Source organism: Equus quagga, chromosome 7 (assembly GCF_021613505.1).
Source record: "Equus quagga isolate Etosha38 chromosome 7, UCLA_HA_Equagga_1.0, whole genome shotgun sequence".
Classification (NCBI taxonomy): Eukaryota; Metazoa; Chordata; class Mammalia; order Perissodactyla; family Equidae; genus Equus; species Equus quagga.
The window spans coordinates 103,402,813-103,426,883 of NC_060273.1; the positions used below are offsets into that span (position 1 = coordinate 103,402,813).

General features: G+C 42.1%; 1 protein-coding gene across 1 annotated transcript in view; it reads right to left on the reverse strand.

Annotated features, from left to right (window-relative positions):
• The window catches only part of MAN2A1 (mannosidase alpha class 2A member 1), a 169,354-nt gene extending 145,993 nt beyond the window's left edge, over positions 1–23,361 (reverse strand). The window contains exon 1 of the mRNA XM_046666313.1: positions 22,274–23,361. Coding sequence (XP_046522269.1) covers positions 22,274–22,408 — 135 coding nt within the window. The 5' untranslated portion in view covers positions 22,409–23,361. The remainder of the gene's footprint in view (positions 1–22,273) is intronic.
• Between the last annotated feature and the right edge of the window lie 710 nt (positions 23,362–24,071).

Here is a 24,071-nt window from a genome sequence, read left to right on the forward strand (position 1 = left end):
AAAGCCTTCTGAAGTCTTTAGGTCTTCAGTAAGTAGCTTTAGTCTCCAGATAGTTGGTCACTCTCAAAATCTTGGTGGCATAACTGATTCTTCCTCCTTCCTCACTCTACTTACACATCCAACCTATGTCTGAGCGCTTTTTATCCTACCTCCAAAATACAAGTATCGCTGATTAAGTATTTTGGAGGTACTCTCTCCCTTTCAACTGCTACCATACTGGTCCAACCCACCAACAACCTCTCCTAGGCTAGTACAGGAGCCTCTTAACCGACTTCCCATATCCACATCTTTCAACCATGCCCTACTCAGATGCTGCACCTTTCTTACAATCCAGTGCTGGTTTACTGCACTTAAAATAAAAACACCTTACACTACAATCAGTAAGGACCTGCATATCTATCTCCCCTCCCCTTTCTCTCTCTCTCTCCTCAACTTAGGTTCACCCTGATCTTATCTCAGTTCTAAGCCAGCTCCTCCCCACCCCATCTCAAGACCTTGGTAGATGTTCTCTCTTTACACAATGCTTCAACTCTCACCTCAAATGTCCCCTCTGCATAGCTTTCCCCAGCTATCCTATCTAAAAATAGGTCTCCTCATGCTATACTCCATGTCAACCTATTTTTTGTTTCTTCCACAGCATTTTTATCTATTTTATTCAGGTACTGCTTCCCCATCTTCATCATAAATGAATCTCTTAACTGAGAACAGGCACTATAGCTGTTTTACTCACCACTGTACCCCAATGCCTAGCACAATGCCTGGCACACAATAAGATTGCATATATTTACTGGCGGGAAAGAAAGGACATAAACAAAAACCGTGTGTAACAGTTTTTCTAAAACAAGGAAGTATTAAATGTGTTTTTGGTACATAAATCTACACCAAAATAAAATAAACAATTTTTAAGAAAGAAAATCCAGAAAATATCTTTACTATAACCCAAAAAGTAGGTAAGAAAAGAATGAGAAGGAAAGTCCTAAATAAAAGGTGATCTTCATGGATTGTTTGGGAAATCATGTAGAAACTGACCCTTGTTTGGCCACAGGGTGATAATAATGACCTCATGAGTAGAGTAAAATATGTGGCTCCTTTTCTAGGGCAAAGACTATGGATTCTGTACCGTCCAATCAAAGGTTTTCAACTTTCACTACCATCAGTAACGATGGCTCAATGGGCTATGATTCTCAACTGGTGTGGAGGATGGAGGGAGTTTGGAAAAAGAACCCTGAATCGATGCCAGACTCCTTCCTATCATGGCCATGATATAAGATCTTTAGTCAACCAAATCAAATTTCCAGTTAAGAGAATTGTACAGGAAATACTATTACATGTTTGTAATGTAACCACCAATGGCAGCATTCAAGAGAAACAAAACTTCACCCCAATGTGTGTGTGTACGTATTTGAAACTCCAGATCTACAGCACCTTTCATACATACTTTTTTTCTACTCTGCAAATCTAGTTTTGTTAAATTAAGCATATCCATCACATCCATATTTTTGATCCAACTGCATCACATCAAGATTTTTCTGAACTTGGATTCCGTCATTGAACCTGCCCACCATATACCAAGTACGCTTGGGTGAACAGGCTCTAACAGTGACCATCAGAATTATCCAAAAGGCTGCTCAAAATTACAAATCCTAGGGATCCGTCCTGGAATCTCAGGAAGGGCCCCAGAAACTGCAATGTTTATGCTCCACAGGTGATTCCAGTGATGAGCCAGGTTTGGGATCTATGTCTCTAACTTCATGCAGCCAATGAAATATCTAAGAGGAAACAGCTGAGAATAAGCCATTTGGCAATCACACCTGTATTCTTCTATAGGGTGACATGAATTCACAAATCTGTACCCTTTGAAAATCTGTTTAACTAGATAATAATTCTCCTAATTATCTTTGTACCAGATTTCTCCATCTCTTGTTCTAGGATATTATACCTCACCACATTTTTATTTATTTTATTTTTTTGAGGAAGATTAGCCCTGAGCTAACATCTGCCGCCAATCCTCCTCTTTTTGCTGGGGAAGACTGGCCCTGAGCTAACATCCATGCCCATCTTCCTCTACTTTATATGTGGGACGCCTGCCACAGTGTGGCTTTACAAGCGGTACAAAGGTCCACACCCAGGATCTGAACTGGAGAACCCCGGGCTGCCGAAGCAGAATGTGCGAACCTAACTGCTGCGCCACCAGGCCAGCCCCCTCACTACATTTTTATTTTTAATAACAGCAAATAATGATTACCTATCTTTTTTAACAATTCCCTTTACCAGATAAAAGTAAAGGCAATTTAGCTGAATGGTTAAGCACATGGGCTTTGGGTCAAACAACTTGGGTTCTAAACCTTGCTCTGGCACTTATTAGCACTGTGATCTTGAGGAAGTAACAACTTCTCTGGGCTTCAGTTTCCTTCTGGGCAAAATGCAGTACTAATACCCATTGCTTAGAATGGTTGTAAAAGAACTTAGCACAGAACCTGCCACCAAGTAAGCACTCAAGAAGACAGTACTGCCGCTGCTGCTGCTGCTGCTATAATAAAAGTATGGCTTTCTAAAACCACTTTGAAGGGTACAATAATCATGATTAACAGCAGACTCTAAAGTCAAGAGAAGAGAGTGACATCAAGCAAAATGGCAGCATGGGAGACCCCCCAGCCTCCATCCTCCCACAAACATCAACAATTAGACAGCTTTCCATGAACGAAACAGCTCTAGGAGAGTTCTGGAGTCTACTTATGAGACTTTCAGCAACACAGTGGAACAAAAAAACTCAGAGTAACTGCACAAAAAAGGAAGGAAGACAGCTTCATTTTGCCTGTGTCATCCCATCTCCTAAACAGAAATTGCTCAAAGCCAAGAGGAAATTCCCCAGCTAGAAAAGAGTTCCTTTTCTGAGAAAGAAGAGCGGGGTAAGCAACGCTTCCCTAGCCTTCTGGAGCACTGTACAAAGAGATGTACAGAGCTTGGAACAAGAAAGAAAAGCAGAGGCTACCAATAGCAGTCATGCAGAGAAAGTGAGCATGGTTTACAGTGCCCTGCTCTACAGATAAACTCAGCAGCTTTTACCACTGCAGAAGGAACCAACGGCCACCACAGCTGCCACAGGACCCCTGCAGATTTCTTTAGTTTTCACCCTACATATATTCACATTCGCTGATGCCAGCCACCTGTGTCTCTCCCAACCTCCTCCCTCCCCAGCCCCTCTGGAGCCCAGAAATCACATTAGCAGTCAGTTCAGGCCTCTATGGATGCAGGAGTGCAAGACTCCAGCCTATACCTCCATTACCATGGGGCTAGCCTCTCCAGTTATGCACTTGCATGCTGCCCACCTGACGCCTGTCACCAGCCTCCACTGCCTATGCACATCCAGGAAGAAACAGTGTAGCCGTGGGAGAGCACACCTACAGCCAGGGCCCCTGCAGCTGCTTGTTGGCCTGAAGGCCCAGTCTCTGTCACTGGCTTGCACCATCACATGCACCTGCAGCGAGACCCTCCAGCTTTGCACCTGCAATCCCCCAGCCCAATCACAGTCACCAGCCTCCACTACTATGTACTTACGGTGAGACTGAGCACTCGTGGTAGTACACATCAACAACCAGAGCCCCTGCAACTATCATTGCACCTGCAGTTAGCCCCAGCCCTTGCTGCCTGCCTTAGCTCCCACCACTATATGTATGTGGCAACCAGCTCCTTCCACAACACAGGCACCTGAAGCTGACCCCCAGAGCCAAATGTAGGCACATCATAGGCTCTGGCCACCACCACTGTCTGCCCTGTCCACTGGAACTAGAGGCACCACTGAGAACTCAAATAGTTCTTGCAACCACTGCAGACACCCTACATCACTCACAAAGAAGCACACAGTTGTCTTGTGGATCCCAGAAGCCTGAGCTGAAGAGACATCACACTGCCCCCAGACCTGATGCAGTCTCATGCCCCTGCAATTGGGGCCATGCACCACTAGACCTGGGGTCACAGCATGCTCCAGCATGCCCCCACCAACAGATGAAAGGCTTCCCTTACCAAAGTCAGTCCATAAAGTCTGGAAGAAGTGACTGCTTCTTCAAATGTACAAACACTATGCAAGGCTGTGGGGATCACAACGAATCAGGAAAACATGACTCTACCACAGGAATACAATAAACCTCCAGTAACTGGCCTCAGAGAAATGGAGATAGAGGAATTTCCAGACAAATTCTTGAAAATAATTGTTCTAAAGATGCTCAGAGAGTTACAATAGGACATAGATAAACAATTTAACAATATCAGGAAAATAACAGAAGAACAAAACAATATGTTCAAAAAAGAAATGGAAACATAAATAAGAACCAAATAGAAATCTTAGAACCAAAGAATAAAATGACAAAACTGAAGCAGTCAATAGAGAGCTTTAATGAAAGATTTGACTAAGCAGAAGAATGAATAAGTGAGCTCAAAGACAGATCAATTGAAATAATCCAACCAGAAGAGAAAAAAGAAAAGGAATGAAAAAGAGTGAAGAAAGCCTACATGATCTATGGGATACCAACAAGAGAGCCAATTTGCAAATTTTAGAGTTCTAGAAGGAGAAGAGAAGGAGAAGAGGACAGAAAGCTTATTTAAAGAAATAATGGCTGGAGCCAGCCCTCATGGCCTAGCTGTTAAAGTTGAGTCACTCTGCTTCGGTGGCCTGGGTTCGGTTCTCGGGCACAGAACTACACCACTCATCTGTCAGTAGCCCTGTTGTGGCAGCGGCTCACATAGAGGAACAAGAAGAACTTACACCTATACAGAACTATGTACTGGGGCTTTGGGGGTGCTGGGAGGAGGTAGTTAGCTTAGAGTGAATCTTCCCTTGCCCCCACCAAAAACATACCCCGGAAATAATGGCTGAGAACTTCTCCAATCTGAGGAGAGATTTGGATATGCAAGTTTATGAAGCCCACAGATCACCAAACCAAATCAACTTACAGAGATCCTCTCCAAGACACTTTATAATAAAAATATCAAAAATCAAAGACAAAAAAAGAATCTTAAAAGCTGTAAAAGAAAAAAAAGCGTGTAACATACAAGGGAATCTCATTATGCTATGGCAGATTTCTCAGCAGAAACCTCATAGGGCAGGAAAGAATGGGGTGACATATTCAAAGCACTGATAGAATAAAACTGCCAACCAAGAATACTTTACCTGGCAAAGCTGTCCTTCAAAAACAAAGGAGAGAGAAAAACTGTCCCAGACAAACAAAAACTAAGGGAAGTCATTACAAGACCTATCTTACAAGAAATGCTGACAGAAGTTCTTCAAGCTGAAATGAAAACATGCTAATTAGAAACATGAAAATATACAAAACATTCATAAAGGTAAGTATATAGTCAAATTCAGAATACTCTAATACCATAATATGGTATTACCACCCAACTCTAGTAAAAATATTAAAGGACAAGAGTATTAAAAATAACTACAGCTATAATAATTTGTTAATGGATATATAACATAAAAAGAGGTAAATTGTGACATCAAAAACATAAAAGAGAGGAGGAGTAAAAGAGTAAAGTTTTCATATGCAATCAAAGTTAAGTTGTTAACATTATAAAATAGACTGTTATATCTATAAAATGTTTTATGTAAGTCTCATGGTAACTGCAAAGCAAAAAGCTACAGAAAATTCACAAAACATAAAGAGAAGAGATTCAAAGCATATCACTACAAAAAGCCATCAAGTCACAAAGGAAAGCAGCAAGAGAGGAAGGAAGGAACAAAGGAATTGTAAAATTGCTAGACAACAATTAATTAGATGGCATTAGTAACTCCTTATCTATCAATAATTATGCTAAATGTAAATGGACTAAATTCTCCAATCAAACAACACAGAGTGCTAGACCTAATTATATGCTGCCTACAAGAGACTCACTTTGCTTTAAGGATATAGACTCAAAGTGAAGGGATGGAAAAAGATATTCCATGCAAATGGAAATCAGACCAGAATCGGGGTAAATATATTTATATCACACAAAATAAACTTTAAGCCAAAAAAGGTAAAAAGATATAGAAGCCATTATATACTGATAAAGGGGTCAATTCATCAATAAGATGTAACAATCATAAATATATATGTGCCCAACATTGGAGCACCTAAATATATTAAGCAAATATTAACAAAACTGAAGGGAGAATTAGACAATACAATAATAGTAGGGGACTTCAGTATCCCACTTTCAACAATAGATAGATCATCCAGACAGAAAACCAACAAGGAAACATTGGATTTGAGCCATACTTTAGAACAAATGGAGTTAAAAGACATATAGAGAACATTTCATCCAACAGTAGCAGAATATACACTCTTCCCAAGCATACAAAGAACATTTTCCAGGATAGATTATGTGATAGGTCACAAAACAAGTCTTAGCGAATTTATAAGACTGAAATCATATAAAGTATCTTTTCCCACCACAATGGAATGAAACTAGAAATCAATTAACAGGAGAAACGCTGGAAAATTCACAAATATGTAGAAATTAACACACTCCTGTATAACCAATGGATCAAAAAAGAAATCAAAAATATCTTTACACAAATGAAAATGGAAAAACAGCATACTAGAAACTACAGGATGCTGCAAAAGTAGTTCTAAGATGAAAGTTTACACCAATAAATGCCTACAGTAAGGAAAAAGAAAGGTCTCAAATAAACAACCTAATTTTACACCTCAAGAAACCAGAAAAAGAACAACTAAGCCCAAAGTCAGGAGAAGTTAGGAATTAATAAAGATTAGAGTAGAAATAAAAGGAAATGAATACAGATATCCTGTATTCATGGATCAGGAGAGTTAACGCTGTCCATAAAATTAATATTAAACATAAAAATGTCCATATTACCCAAAGATATCTATAGATTTAATGCAATCTTTATCAAAATCCCAATGGCATTTTTTAACAGAAATAGAAAAAACAATCCTAAAATTTGTATAGAATCCCCAAAGACCCTAAATAGCCAAAGCAATCCTGAAAAAGAACAACAAAGCTGGAGGCATCACACTTCTCGATTTTAAACTGTACTACAAAGCTACAGTAATCAACATAGTACGATACTGACATAAAAAGACACACACACCAATGGAACGGAATCAAGAGCCCAGAAATAAATCTTTGCATATATGGTCAACTAATATTTGACAAGGGAGTCAAAAATACTCAATGGAGAAAGGATATTCTCTTCAATAAATGCTATTAATAAAACTGAATAACCACATGCAGAAGAATGAATTAGACACCTACTTTATACCACTCACAAAAATTAGTTTGAAATGGATTAAAGACTTAAATATAAGAACTGAAACCATGCAACTCCTAGAAGAAAACATTAGGAAAAAGTTCCTTGACACTGGTCTGGGCAATGATTTTTTGAATATGATACCAAGAGCACAAGCAACAAAAGCAAAAATTAGTAAGTGGGACTACATCAAACTAAAAGGCTTCTGCACAGCAGAAGAATCAACAAAAAGCAAATAGAACCTATGGAATGAGAGAAAATATTTGCAAATCATGTATCTGATAAGGGGTTAATACCCAAAATATATAAAGAACTCATACAACTCAATAGTAAAAAAACAAACAATCCAATTAAAAAATGAGCATGGGAACTGAACAGACATTTTACCAAAGAAGATATACAAATGGCCAACAGGTACATGAAAAGATATTCAACATCCCTAATCATCAGAGAAATGCAAAACAAAACCACAAGGAGATCTCACTTCACACCTGTTAGAATGGCTGTCATCAAAAAGACAAGAGACAACAAGTGTTGGGGAGGATGTGGAGAAAAGGGAATCCTGTGCCCTCTTGGTGGAAATGTAAGTTGGTGTAGCCACTATAAAAAATAGTTGGAGTCTCCTCAAAAAATTAAAAATAGCACTACCATATGATCCAGCAAGCCCACTTCTGGGTATATTTCCAAAGGAAATAAAAACAGGATCTCAAAAGAGATATGTGTATTCCCATGTTCGTGGCAGAATTATTCACAACAGCCAAAACGTTGAAACAACCTAAGTGTCTCGGGCTGGCTCTATGGCCAAGTGGTTAAGTTTGCGCGCTCCGCTGCCACGGCCCAGGGTTTGGATCGTGGGCGCGGACATGGCACCGCTCGTCAGGCCATGTTGAGGTGGCGTCCCACATCCCACAACTAGAAGGACCTGCAACTAAGATATACAACTATGTACAGGGGGGTTTGGGGAGATAAAACAGAAAAAAAAAAAAAGATTGGCAACAGTCGACGCCCAGGTGCCAATCTTTAAAAAAAAAAAAAAGAAAGAAAGAAAGAAAAAGAAACAACCTAAGTGTCTAAACAAATGAATGGATAAGGAAAATATATAGGGCCAGCCCTGGTGGCTTAGTGGTTAAGTTTGGCGTGCTCCACTTTGGTGGCCCAGGTTTGGATCCTGGGCGCAGACCTACACCACTCGTCTGTTAGCAGCCATGCTGCGGCAGTAGCTCACATAAAGAAGAAAAAAAGAGCAAGATTGGCAAGAGATGTTAGCTCAGGGCAAATCTTCCTCATAAAAAAAAAGGAAATCTTCCATTTGTAACAACATAGATGGATGTTGAGGGCATTATGCTAAGTGAAATCAATCAGAAAAAGACATATACTGCATCCTATCACTTATATGTGGAATTTTAAAAAGATGAACTCATAGAAACATAGAGCAGAATGGTAGTTACCAGGGGCTGGGTTGGGGGGGAAGGGGAGATGTTAATCAAAGGGTAGAAACTTCCAATTAAAAGATGAGTAAGCTCTGGGGATCTAACATACAGTATGGTGATTACAGTTTATAATACTGTTATTATATACTTGAAAGTTGCTAAGAGAGTAAATCTGAAATGTCCTCACCATAAAAAAGAAATGGTAATTATGTGGCATGGTGGAGGTGTTAGCTAATAAGATGGTGGTAATCATTTTGTAATATCTAAGTGTATCAAATCAACACGTTATATACCTTAAATTTCCACAATGTTATATGTGAATTATAGCTCAATAACGCTGGAAAATAAAGAAATAAAGCCAAGCCAAATCTGAATTATGGATGCACTATTAATGGCTATGTAACCCTGGTAAAGTTACATAATTTCTCTGTGTCTCAGTTTCCTCATATGTAAAATGGGGATAATTAATATAGGTGGTTATGAGTGTTAAATTAGCATATGCAAATCAGTTTAAACAGCACTTGGTGTGGTAGGCAGAATAATGGCTCCCCAATGATGTCCACGTCCTAACCTCTGAAACCTATAAATCTCTTACCTCACACAGCAAGAGACTTTGCCAATGTGAATAACTTAAGGATTTTGAGATGGCGAGCTTGTCCTAGAATATTCAGGGAGGCCCAATGTAATCACATGGGTCCTTATAAGGGAGAGAAGGATACAGGAGAGTCAGAGCCAGAGGAGCTATGAAGACGAAAGAGGAGGTCAGAGCGATGCCATGCTGGAAGGGAGCCTTTCGAAAGCAGCAGCCTCTAGAAGCTGGATAAAGGCAAGGAAACAAATTCTTCCCTAAAGCCTCCAGAAGGAAGGCGGCCCTGCCAACATCGTAGTTTTAGTCCAAAAAGACCTGTTTCAGACTTCTAACCTGCAAAACTGTAAGACAATATATTTTTCTTGTCTAAAGTCACTAAGTTTGTTGTGATTTGTTACAGCAGCAACAGGAAATTAATATACCTGGCAAAGCGTTGACCCTATATAAATGAAGCTTAGAAAGTATCCTTACACTCTGCAGTCCCTGGTAGAGGAAATCTGCCCAAATTCCCAGCAGAAGAGCTGCAGAGCTGCTATGAACCTAAAGAGCCCAGGCAACGGAGCAATGGAGGGTGAGATCACATGACTTTATAAGCTGTTTTCCCACAGGCATATTTTAGTCTAAAAAGGCTACACACCTATCTATGAATAAAGGAAGTTGGAAAAGACTTTATGGTTAAAAATACCGTTCAGGGAAAAAAAATCAGCATCTTCATCTTCGACAGTTTTTGGATAAAAAGTGTTTTAAAGCTATTCTGGAGCTACGGTGAGGCAAGTGGAATAAGAGACTGCCACAGTTTACCAGGTAAACGCCGTGGTGACTTGGACCAGGGCAGCAGTGGTGGAAGAATGTGAAAGCATTTGACAGGACAGATGAAGTAGGAAAGGGACAGACAGGCAAAAAAGAAAAATGGCTTCTCTTTTTGCTTAGGCAACTGGAAGGATGATGTCTTTTGCTGGGGCAACTGGCGGGTGATACTTGAGGGAAACAAGGAATGCTGGGGAAAGAGCAGAGTGAGGGCCAAAGGTTCTGTTCTGGAACTATTAGCACAACAGTGGTGTCAGGTAGACATGTGGGTCTGAAAGTCAAGAGAATATATAAATTTGAGTGGTCAGTATAAAAATGAATTAAAGCAGTGGGAACGAATGGATTACCTAGAGAGAGAGCACAGATCCGCCTTTTATAATTGTAAAAGGCTCACCAGGTGATTCTCACACATCCTCAGTTAAGAACCACTGCATTAAAGATAAATATAGGAACAGTGATTTGCTAAAAGAGAGTCTGTATTTCCAGCCAGAATGTCACCGTTACTGCAGTAGTTCCGAGTCAGCCGCTATTCAACTCCATAGAAAATCCTATTTAGTCAGATCTCAGGCACTTAACAGGAAAGCATCTTGGTTTGATAAAATGACAAGCAACCTCTCAAGGAACCACTCCACCCCTTAAGAGGCGTAGTGCTTAGGCCAAAAAGAGCGTGATCTGGGGCTGTGGCCACATTTATGTATGTAACTCTACTTCACCATCAACAAGCCACAAACCACAGTTACAAATGACCTTTTAATGGTATTTCCCAGACCTGGAGCTTATGCCTGAATCTCTTCCAAGGCATTGTCTTTGTGCTTCCACTTGTCCATTCAAAGAAATAAATGCCCTCACCATGTGAGCATAAAGAATATCTAATTACATAATACCTTGCCAAAACACAGGAGCAATGCAGTCTTTGCCCTGGCAAATCACTATTCATAAATCTCACACCTGCCTAGGTGTGACGGTAACAGAGGCTACTCAGATGCAGGTATATGACAAAGAGAACCAAGTGACTGCAAAAGAAGAGCTGAGGCTCCAAGCTCATCCCTTGCCCCAGTAGGGTACCCACAGGACCGGTGGCCCCACCTGGGTAACTGCAGCTGCCAGAATCACTGTAGAGAATCCCAGCCCTGACCTGGAATAACAACAGGCCACACCAGTTTTCCCTACCTTTGAACCCCCTACCTCCTACCACTTCCAAAAGTGTGGTCAGGACTCCAGTTGCTGGCACTTTCTCCAGGCTCCAGGACACAGCTCCATATCCACCCTATGAGTTTCCAGATGTAAATTTAGATTAGAACCATATGGCCCCCACCTGCACCAGCCGAGTGCTGCTGCACAGAAACCACGTCCTGTTGAGGTAACATTTTAGGCACCAAGCTAGTTCACAAAGCAAGATTCTGCAAACCAAGTATCTTTTTAAAAATGATTATTAGAAGAAGGGCTTGTAAGCAGGGCAAAATGTGTGGATTATAAAAAATAATTTTCATACAATGCAGCTTTATTATTTTCAGATACATTTAACAACTGCAAGTAAGTGGCACTAAGCAAATTAAGTGTTGACTAACAGAATTCCTTAAGTCAGTGTTTCCCAAACTATTCTATGGAATACCACTTTTCTTTATAGTTTCTGCAAAAAAATTTCTTTTAAAAACACACTGTTCTGCTAAAACATGTTTTTAATGCATTTCTATTTTTATACATAGCACTCTGAGATAATATGTCAAAAGTGTATCCCACTCAAGAACATGCATGAAAGTTCATGGGATACATTTGAGGCTGTAGCATAGCACTTCCCAGGGAACCAGGGTTATGATGTCATGTCATCGGCTCAATGATTGCTGGTCTATGTTAGTAATCTGTCTTACATGTGTTGACATATGCTTACCTTTGTACACAAGGATTATTATGTACTATCCATTTATACTACCTAAACTCATTCCCCATGGATGAATGGGATATACTGTATCTGCTGATAATAGTTCTATCAACATATTATAATTTTACACAAGTAATTTTGAGAAACACAATTTTAATGCAAAAAAGAGAATAATTGAGAATAATGGAAAAAGCAAATCAATCTAAATAGTATTAGCTCTTAAAATAAATGCAACTGACATGTCTAAGCTGGTTTTTCATGCAGAAATAGTTTGGGGGAGCCTCTGAAGGCAGGGTTGTATTAAGCAGACAATCAGCCTGCCTTCAATCTTATTTATACTAGTCACTTCCTGAATAAGCCCCTTCTGTTCTTTACTGACAGAAGACAGGTATTCAGCAAACCCTGTCTGAATGATTATAAATTCTGAATTTCCTAGCTATTTTTTTTTTGCAAGGCCCGAAGATTCTAAAGTTTCACAAATCCTTTCCTACAGAATTTCTTTATAAAAATCCATCTGAACCAGTAGATCTACAAGGGGAAGGTGGGGCATGGTGAATACCACAGAAACAACAAACATAAGAGTAAGGCACAACGTAATACACAAGAATATAAGAAAAGCAAATTTCTAAATACCATACCATCAGTTTTCAAAGATGAGTTAAGGATACAAATTTCTTGGGTTCTTCTCAAGTCTTTTTTTTTCCTTTTAAACAATTATCGGTTAAATCTTCTCCCTAAAAGTCACAAGAAATATCTTGCATCTCAAGTTTTGCCCTCAATTGGTCCTACAATTTTCAAGAGGTGGCCCTGGGACAAAGACAGTTCTTACTTCTTCAGTTTGTTGGGGGTCAGCCAATAATCAAATGGGAAGGGCTGTTCTTTAAGATAAGAGGCTGTTTGGAGGTATTCTCAGAAATCTCTCTGATCTTCAGAACAACATGGAGCTATGAGGCCCTAATTGAGGTGTTGCTTTTTTATCTTTAATCAACATCTCTCCTTCTCCACCACCTCTCCCCAACACTAATACACAGTTATCTATTTTCTGTTCTAACAATCTAGAAAAACTAATTTAGCCCCATAATTTGAGCGAACAATGAGAAAGATCTTTTTTAGTTTCCTACTGAAATGTTTCTTTGAAATCCTTCCTTATGATAGTCTTATCTTTTCTTAGGTATGCTGATCAATGAGCTGGTTTCTGATAATTTGAATACAGGCTGCTTCATTTTATTAACATCTGCTACACAATCATCTTAATATAAAAAGCGTAGCTTTTGGCTATAAGAAATGTTCTTGGCTCTCTGCTGTCTTCTCACAAAGCACAGTCCCCAGCGAGCTCACTCATTCTCGACTAAGCTGATGACAACCAGATCAGCATCTCCCTTCTCTGATCTCCCACTCTGGCACTCCAGCCCACCTGGCTATTTCCACTAACCTCCACCTCATCATAAATGACACCACACTTGACTTCCCAAACCAGCTTATTTTTCAAACGATCCCCTTCTGCAAACAGTACAAGCAGTCTCCAAACGCCCCAAAGAAAAAAGGTGGGAGAAATTTTTTCACTCAAGCCACCCATCATTACCCTTTATCAAATCTGTTAGAAAGCCCTGATGCTGCTTTTTACAGAATGTCTCAACATTTTTCCTCCTCCTCTTGATTCAAGCCAATTCAATACTGGTTCAGGGATTTACTGCCTTATGTCTGTATTACCTCAAACAGATTCTCAGCTCCTTCCTGCTTCTGAGTCTTCCTACACACTGCTACCAGAATAATCTAGATTGAATATTCTCTTAGCTCCCTTCCAGGTCTAAAATTTTCTATGAAATTAATTCTCCAACACTGCTTTTCTCAAGCAGCTTTCTGGTAGCCTCCGTAACATCGAATAGTTCACTATCATCGAACTCATAACTCCTCAGACTGGCTCTCAGGGCAATTCACAATCTGATTCCAGACTACCCACCCTGTCTTCCCAACTACTCTTTACAAGCACCAAAGATTCTAAATGCAATCTCCTTACCTCTTCTCATGAGGCCAAGCTCCTTCATGACTCCAGTCAGGGCTTCAGAAGCATTGTACTTCACACTAGGAATGTCCTTTCTCCCTTCAAAGTCCCACCAAATCAGAAAAGCCTAGCTTCTTTCCCATGTCCTATGGTCAGCTTGACCTAGGCCATTACCAGAATTTAGTTCTGTTTCTGAATTCCCTTTAAGGCGTTTGCCCTTATATCAAAAATATAAATTAAGATCACGGACTCGTGTTTAATTCTTAGCTTCCGTATCCCCCAGAACCTACAACAGTGCCCGGTATATAGTAGGTACCCCTTAAATCTCTGGTCGTTGGCAATAATTAGTATTTATTGAGCATTTACCATGTACTAGGCACTGTTCTAACTTCTTTAACTCTTTTAATGAATAATTAAATAACACTCAACTGTCTCTAATTGTCTCACAAATGGCAGTTGTGTCCCCTCAAATAACTAAGAGCAAGTAACATATCTAACATGTCTATCATAATTGCCATAGTACCTAACAGTAAGTTCTCAAGTATATGCTGGGTATAGTACAACAGAAAGGCCACTGAATTATAGACCAGGATGCATGTCCCAGGTATGCTATGACTGGTGACGGGATCTGGGGCAAACGGCTAAAGTCCAGTTTATGTGGCTCAGTGTCCTTATCTGGAAAATCAAAGACTAAATTACCTGACCTGGAAGAACCCTCCCTATTATTACTAAAATTCTATATTTGACTTTTTCATATTAATGACTTTTCTGGGGTACTCACTGGATTCTAAAAACACAGATTGAGGACTTTTTTAATTAGAAAATAATTCTGAGAATGATATCCTCTAATGCTCCAGAGCTAAAAATACTACCACAAAGGCCAGGACCCATACATTCCACATTCTTCCACACCTGTGGTATGAAGAAACAGAAGGGAACTGCTGCAAAGTACATCTTCAGCCCCAAAGTACAGCCTCATCCTGAAGGGGAAGAGCTTCCCATCACAAAACTAAACACTGTCAGTGGAGGAAACATGTATTTAAAAGAAAAAAATCATTGGCAAATTCTCCGGCTCTCCAGACTCCTGATTCAGAACAAGGTTCACTGGTGGGATAGGGTCACATCTGGGGCCTGCTCTGCCCTTGGAAAAAGCATTTAATTTCTCTGGACTTCCAAAGCCGTCTACCAGCAAAGGAAAACAGTGGGAAATCCATTTTACATGTGAAAAATACACAAATGAATACATTTAAAAATGGAAAAAAACTTCTTAAAAACTGCAATACAACTCAATGAGAATTACACCCATTTTATTCAGACTAGGTATATGGCAATTTAACAATGATAGCAAAATCTCTGAGGACACAAATGGGACGGTGGCCTGTGAAATAAGGAATGACGAAAGTCACAAATAATCTTTAATAAGCATGAAGAAGAAACAAAATTGGCAGGAATTAACTATTCTTTGCTAAGCAGAGAAGCAGTCCAGTGCCCCTAAGGACATCCTGGTAGTTCTCCGCCTCCAAGCTGAGTAGTCTTCAAGGTCCCAGAGAGGACTGCCAAGTTCTGGCCCAGATCTACAGTTTATGAACAAGATACTTGGACCCAGTCTCTCCCTCTACAGTACTTACTAACCCAAGCAGTCAGATTAGGTTCAGAATTCAGCCCATCTGTGAATTACAGCAAATCCAAAATACAATAAAGTCAAGATTTTCAACCTTGAGACTATGGATCAATTTTGCATAGCTCATGCCCCAGAACCCTGGGTCCCAGAGCAGTTCTGTAGTGAGAAAACTTCAAGTGATAGAAAGGAAACAAATTAAACATGTCAAGCATGACCACGCTCTAGCATAGAAGTTCCCCAAGGATACTTGGAAATCTATGAAACATGTAGATATCATTAGTTTTAAACCACACTCTCAAAACACAAACTAAGTTTGACTAATACTTATCTAATAACCAGTTTATGAGAATTTTGTTTGTTCTTAATGATCCCACCTCTGCCTCATCAGATCTAACCACACTATTTGCCTCCAATGCTAATACAGAAATAGAGATTAAACTAGGAATTGGCAAACTTTTTCTGTAGAGGGCCAAACAGTAAATATTTTAGGCTTTTTGGACCAGTTCCTGTTGCAACTACTCAATTGTGCCCTTGTAGTACAAAAGCAGCCAGAGTGACTATGTCATGAGATATTTAACCACTTAACAACATAAGAACCATTCTTAGTTTGTGGCCCTACAAAAACAGGTGGCTGGCTGGATTTGGCCCACAGTGAGCTGACAGGCAGAGTCCAAGACCAGAGGCCTTGGGGACAAAAAGCGAAGGAAGGAGGCTATTTGAAACGAACTTTATTCTTTTCCATCCCTACATCCATCCCCCATCTTAAAAAAGGTTATTTAGAGCAAAATGAAATGAACAGGAGGGAGTCCCCATCCACTTTATTTTCCAGTTTCTTTCCCTGCTTTTTCTCATCTCAAGAAGCAACACAAAATGCAGTAACTGGAATCATCAGAATTAACAGAAATAAATATACTGAAGAAAGTAAATAGCTTGCCTGAGAAAATTTCAGACATCTCAAATTATTTTTGCATATGACTTTTATACCACCTTATTACTAATCAATGCATCTTATCTTCCTGTGCTAAAAGGCACCTGGAATAAATCTAGGCTACTGCCAACTTCTAACTGAGCTTGCAGAAAGTAAAAGATGATCTACTTACTATCACCTGACCATAATTATTTTCTCAGAATACTAAGTATATCCAATTTTTTAAAATTAATTTTCATCATCATAATCTGTTTTTTCTTTGACTTGCATATGAACATAATCTATCTTTGTATTTTTTGTAACATACTGCAATTGAGAATCCTAAAAACATAAGTGAATTTTAGGCATCCAGAGAAAGGATTCATTTCTATGATCAAAAAATGCTACTTATCCTTTTGAATATTAGAATTAAGCCTTTTGATCACTCCTTACCAAAATGCAAAATGCTAACAAACTGCAATGGGTATAACGGATAGGCCTTTGGCTAGAATGCAGCCAAAGTGGTTTTCAACAGGGTCGACTTTTCCCCCAGAGGACATTTAGCAATCTCTGGAGACATTTTTGGTTGCTACAATGGGGGGAAAAGGAGGGAGAAAGGTGTTTCTGGCATGTACTGGGTAGAGACCAGGGATGCTGCTAAACATCCTACAACGCAGAGGACAGCCCCCACACCAAAGAATTATCCAGGCCGAAATGTCAATAGCAACAAGGTAGCGAAACCCGGGGCTAGAGGCAGCCAAAGACAGAGCATGTACAGTTTTAAACTAAAGTGCTTCTAGGTTGATCTTTTCTTTAGAAAACGATAGATTTACAAATTTAGCATAAAATATTTACTGGATACCTACTATGCGCCTGTCTGCACAGAAGTACAAACAACATAACCCTAAATATACTATCTCACAGAAAAGCTACATTATGACTTCAAGAGACTGCATTCATTTAAATCAAACGATCACTTCACCCCATCACAAGGCAAGTTTAGCATTACTCAAGCACGAGGTCTGAACTCCAATTCAGTACAATCAACTCTCAAAGTTGTTTGAACCTAAACATGGTTTCAACCTTAAAATTAGCAATTTGGCTTGAAATCTATAAATGAAACAGAAACCTGTTTTAGCTAAAATGCTTGACTTCCTCTCCTGATGAACCTACTATCACAACTATGAAAAGAAGCAAAACTCCCTCTTTTAGACTAGTTCCTCCTCTCCTTCGTTCTATGAGTAATATAGATGCCCATGTTACCAGGAACTTGACCACCAAGATAGAAGGGGCCAAAAGCCCACTGAGGCCTTTACAACCCAACAACCAGAGATCATACCCCAAGTGTTGAACATCCTCCCTTTTTCTTAAAGACGGAAGATGTTGTTCCCTCTGTATGGAAGTCAGGGAACAACAAGGGAAAATTAAGACTGCTGGGCTCAAGAAGCTGAGAATAAAGCAGGGAAAAACAGCAGCTACTCAACCACTCCTTCTAGGAAAATCGCAACACTTCTTCCCATCTGTCAAAAAAGGCCAAAGTTTTAACAGCTATCACAAAAACAATAGCTGACTCAAAGTAAAAACAACAAATAAAAGTGGTAATTTTAGTCAATGTTTTGCTCACAGCCCAGACATCCCTTAACGCTAATTAATGAGTCACCAAAAAAAATCTCCTTCAGATAAAGAGGATTGCAACATCTCCCCAACAAAAGTATTTGTTTAGGCCCTAATAATAGTGTTGATCTGGGAACAACACACTCAATTCAACTAAAAAAATAACAAACGTAAGCTTTCAGACCAGGTGAAGTCCTGAGTGTCTGTGCCAATCGATGTATAGGAAATAAGCCTGGGTCTTAGTGAAATAAGCTGGGCAGGAGTCCTGTAGGACTGCTGGACTCAGGAGGGAGTGGAGGAGACCAGAGGCTTTCACGTCCTTGCAATCCTCCTAAATGCCTGATTGCCACCTCTGTCAAAGTTCCATCATTTCCCAAAAGCCACAGATCTCAAACATTATACTCCAAGAAATGAAACAAACTCCCTTATACACACCTGTGGAAACCCCAGCAACAAGTGCTATAGTTTATAAATAGAGTACACTGGAGTGTGAAGAAGCAGGCAAGATCTTATTTTTCTATCATTCTTAACATGCACAGATTTCAGAAAGCAAGAGAAAAAACAATTTGGGGATTGAGGTCAATTTTCATTAAAGATCAACTATGTTGGACTCCTTAAAAAGTAACAGAGATGTAAAGCATTTCACCATATTTTTCTACGTGTATTAACCTTTCACAATAAAAGTTAAAAAAAAACAGAAGGCATAAAAGTCCCCCACCTCCCAATGTCTTTCAATCAAATACTTATTTAAAGACATTCTCACTTACTCACTTGATAAGTGTTATCTGGGCATAAAGTTAAAGTCTGAACTTCACTGTCATATTTTCCATCAGTTTCAATCTCTGAAGAGACCTTCAAGAGTTAACAGTAATCCCTATGGTCATATGCTATACTAGCTATTTAAAGACGGATCATTCATCATACAAAACCTGACTCATTAATTTAATTCTCCAGATGCAAACATAAGACATTAATAAGACATCCTATTGTATACAATGTAGATAGTAAGCAACTTGTGAAATCAGCTTGAAGAAGTGATAGAGAATTTCAGGAAGACTTTAATAATGTTTCTCCTTTCCATCTGTTGAAATTCTTACAAGCTACCTCAAAGCATCTTCAGGGCTTTAGGCCCTGGCCAGCCTCTCATTTAGAGTGGAACTGTTATTAACTTTTCTAGCTGAGATTTATTAACCCTAAAATATACACACAAGCTAAAACAGACAAGGCCACCTGTTGCCTCCAGGCTCAAAGGAATTCCTCCCAGAAGCACAGGGGAAAGCCTTCTAAAGGCGATCTCAGAGGCAGGCAGCTGCTCCAGGGTGGGAGAAACTGGAGCCCCCGAGTTGGACCCACTTCCACCCTAAAGTCTGGCCAAGTGGTGGAAAACCGAGTTGTGGGAGAAGAGATAAAGAACGAAAGCCAGAATAACTTCTAGCAAATAGACTGCTCTCCATCTTGGAATGTTTTAAAACTTATCTTGCTTACAAGATAGACCATATCCCTTTCTGAAGGTTCCATATTAACTGAAAGAAACTAAAATGGACAATTCAGAGGAAATCAATCCCTTTCTAGATAAATTATTCTACTAGACACCAAAAAATGATATACAGTGACTGACTAGCTTGGTTCTATTAAAACTAAGGAATTCAGTACCCAAACACACCAAAGAAATACAGTATAATGCAACTAGTTTTGCTATATTTGGTGTTCTCCTCAAAATAAGGTTTTCATGGGAGTTAGAAGTAGTGAGAAAAATAAAATTCAACTCAAATGCTGGATGCTGTGCTGCATAATGGTTTTCACTACAATGTTTAGCTCTAAAGTGAGCTAGAAGACATTCTGGGACAGGTATAAATCTCAAGCATTAAATGTTTCAGAAAAAGGAACACATTCATTAGAGGTTGATAATAAAAGTTCCTTAAAAAAAAGAAAAGTCATAAGCTAAGGAGCCAGAGAGCAATATGCTCTATCTTCTACAACAGATCTTTCTACAAAGACGACTCAGGCCTAAACAGTAGGCAAAAAATTACTAAGAGGCAGTACAGCATAGTGGCTCACAGCCTAGACTCCAAAGGCCACCTGCTCAAATCTTAGCTGTTAACTGTGTAACTTCAGGCAAATTAATCTCTCTGTGCCTCAGTTTCCTCACCTACTGGGTGGTGGTTTCAGAAACTGACTTTATTTGTGTAATACATAGGCTGACATAGAAAAGTTAGGCTTACAGAACGTTTAATCCCGTCCACCTGCTTGGGGATTCAGTGGCTTCCCAAAACTAAATTAGCAAAGGATGCCTTCATCTTCCTGACGGCAAATCCAGTACTGACAATCTGAGAAAAGCAACCTTAGGTAAAAGAGCTCCGCCTTCCAAACCCTCTCCCCTTGCACAAAAACAGAATACACACAGGGCCTTCTCTTCCAGCAGCCACTGTCAATTTCCATCAAATGCTTACACTCTAAGCAGAACTTCAGCCCCTTGACAAGGACTAGGGCTGGATATTAAAATACTGAAATTAACTCTGCCTAAAATTTACCAGTAACTGAATGAATCACTTCTTTAGAAATAGTAAAATGTCAAGGTTGCCAGAGAACTCCAGCCCCAGATGTTTGCATAAATCATGTCCAAGTGATCACCAAGCCATAGTCAAAGGACATTATTCAAGATAACACTTTAAGTAAAATATATCAGCTTTTATGATTTTTCCTGTAATGGAGAAAATTCTGACAATGGAGTTACTGGCAAAAAGAAATCACAGCAAGTTTAGGCCTCAAATTATACAACAGATGAAACCAGGCTTAGACCTTAGAACTCGTTTTGCTCTGGCTTCACAGAGTTTATTTTTTTCAACTGTTTTATCCAATCTCATCAACGAGCACTGAACAAACTCTAAACTCAACATTTAAAGATATCCCATACAGCTTATATCACCGTATTTCTCTCTATCATACTACTCAGGAGAAGCGAAGGCTTTTAAAATTTGATGCATCTGTTTGCAACAAGATTTTTAATACCTCCACCGGCAAAATATTTTGAGTGCTCTATATTAATGAAAGCTACCAAGGGGTCTTTTTTTCACTTCCATAATAATTCAAGTAAAGTCTGTAGTTTAATTTGAATTAAACTCAAGCCATTTGCTGTAGCATATCACAAGAACAAATGGCGAGGATATTCTGTTTATTTAAACTGTCACAAAAGAAAACACATTAAAACGTCAGCTTGTTCAAGTCCTACATTTCTTTATCCCTAAGTCAAGTAATCGTTAGATCGGCCTGTGAGGATTCTGAGTTCTTCGGGTTCATTCCTTACAGAGGATACTACACAACACCCAGTTTTACTAAAATTTCTGAAGTGTACCGGTCGCTGGAAAATAACTTGAAACTGAAATTGCACACAGGGCGCGGTATCCTTCCAAACAAAACCGATCGTGTCCTTTTGCTTATTTTTAGTAACTTTAAATAAAAGACTTAAGACGGGTCGTTTTCCCAACTCGTTTGACAATTTGGCCACTAGGCGCAAGACTGAGCGCCCCACAGCTTCCGGCCAGAGTATAACACGCGCTTCCCCGTTAGGCTCCCACGTCTGCTCCAAGCAAACCCGATGTAAAAGCTGACGAATGACGACACCAAAATCAACCCAACAGATTCACATCTAAGTGGACTGCAACACAAAATAAACTTTTGTTTATCTCTCAAGAAACAGTGAGAGGGAAAAAACCGCTCAGATGGAGTCTGTTTGATCCATTTCCGCGACTGGGTGCGCGCAGTCGGTCTGTGCAGCTTAACCCTGTGCGGGCCGAGGGGCTACCCACGCTGGCCAAGGAGCGCCTCACGCTGCGCCCGGTCCCCGGCCAGCAGGTGCCCAAGGCCACCCAGACAGGCCCGGGGGCGAGTGTGGGGACATGGCCACTTCCCCTGAGCACGACCCAGCCACCGCAAGCCGCCCGGCACTTTGTTAACTCGGCGCGCCCAGGAGGAGGAGGCTCCGGGGTCGCGGTCACCGCCGTTGGAGCGCCGCAGAGCCCGGGCTGGAGGCGGCTCAGACGCTCCTCCAGTTCGGCCTCGCCCTCCCCCGGCGCGGGGCCGCGGCGGGAGGGAGAGGTCGCGGAGCGGCGGGTAACGACGGGCCCTCAAGCCTACCCTCTCGGAGCCCCGCGCCCGGCTCTCCCCGTCCTTACCTGGGGAAAGGAGCCCTCGCGGCGCGGGCTCTTGGGATAGTCTAAGTGACCCCGGTCCAGCATCAGGTAGAGCGAGAAGATCACCACACAGAAGATCGCGCTGCCGAACACAGTGAACTGACGGCTTAACTTCATTTTTCCTCGAGAGACTGGGGGCCAGGACACTGTCCTCACCCGGAGGACGAGGCGGGCTGTGGACTCCTGGAAGCGGCCGCCGAAGGCTCCCTGCTCCCGGGCTCCTGTTTTCCGCGTTCTCGGCGGCGGGTGAGGATCCGGGCCGCACTCTGCACCTTGTCTCCGGCGCCACTAGGCGACCTCGGCCTTCGCCCGGGCCGCCGCCCTCCCTGGGGCCGGGCGTCCCTCCTGAGGCGGGACCCGCCTGCAGCCCGGAAGGGGCCCCGCAAACTTGATCTCGAGCTCTGCGCCGCTACCAGGCAGGGTGCGCGGGGCAGGCAGAGGAGAGGTCGCTGCCTGGACTTCCTGCCACCGCCGCCCGACCGAGTCGGCAGGAAAAGTTTTCTCGACGAGGGCAGGCGTGCCCTCCTCACCGAGGAGGCGCGGGCTCGGCGGCTCCGGGGCTGGCGGCGCCAAGCTCCGTCCGAGGAGCCGAGGGGAGAGGAATCAGGTCGGGAGGAGCCGAGCCCCACAACTTAGGGCCGGGACTGCCGGGCCCGCCCCCGCAGCGCTGCCCCCGCCTCCCTCGACTGAGCCCCTTCCTGCCGCCGCTGAGGCCGGGTCGGGGTGCACCCTGGGCGCGAGGATGCACTGATCGGGCTGGAGTTTCCTCCGAGCGCGCGTCCACCCGCCGGCCTCTCCAGCCCCCGGCCGCCTCTTTCTCTCCCTTTCGGACCCGGGCTACGCGGGCAGGGCGCAGGGGGCGGGCGACGACGGCGCGAGGAGGAGGAAAAGGAGAGCAAGGGGAGGACCGTCCCCGGAGAGAAGCCCGCTCCAGCTGCAGCCGCGAGTCCCCCTCCCTCGTTCCCGCCCCGCAAACGTGGAGATGGCAGCGGCGGCGGCGGCTGCGAAAGGAAGCGCCGGTTCTCCAGCGCTACTCGGCGCTCGTGCACCGCCTGCCACGAGCAGGAGGAGACAGCGGCAACACGGCAGCCGCTGGGTCAATAAGCGCCCGCAGCCTCGGAGCCGAGCAGGCGGCTGGCCCCGCCCCCTCCCGACGCACCGGGATGAAGGGGCGGGCTCCCCGGCGGCCAATCACAGCGCGTCGCCCGCCGGGCCCGCCCCGTGCCCGCCTCCTTGCGCCCCAGGCGGTGGGAAGACCTCAGGAGGTTTTGTGACCTGGAAGGCAGCGTTGCTGGAATTGAGGCCCTCAAAGGCCAGGCGCCAGCAGCCCACGTTCCACAGGGGCTGAGCTTTCTCCCCACTTCTTTTTCACTGCCTAAGTTTCTGTTCTTGAGGACTGGGGCGTATAGTGCCTTGGTGGGAAACTTGGTGAGGAGCCTTAGGAAAGGAATGAGGAGAAGGGGGCTGCGAATTCTCTTCGGACTCATCTTTTCCTCCGTTGCTTTTGGTGACTTCCAGGTGAAACCTCGGGGAAGGGAGCCCACCAAAGGACCCTCCAGGCAGGTGTAGACATTTGGCTGCAAAATCTGTGAGAGGAACCTGAGAAGTGATGCTTGTGCCAGTTGATTTATTGTACTCAACTCCAAATTCACCCTTTTTGACTGCACTATGAAAATGGATCTGGGCCTTTTTAAGTAAGTTTTTCTTTGCGAGCTGGGGCTGAAGCTTTGTCAGTAGAGGGCACTGAAGAGACATTACAGGAAGAAAAGGGGTTCGCTTT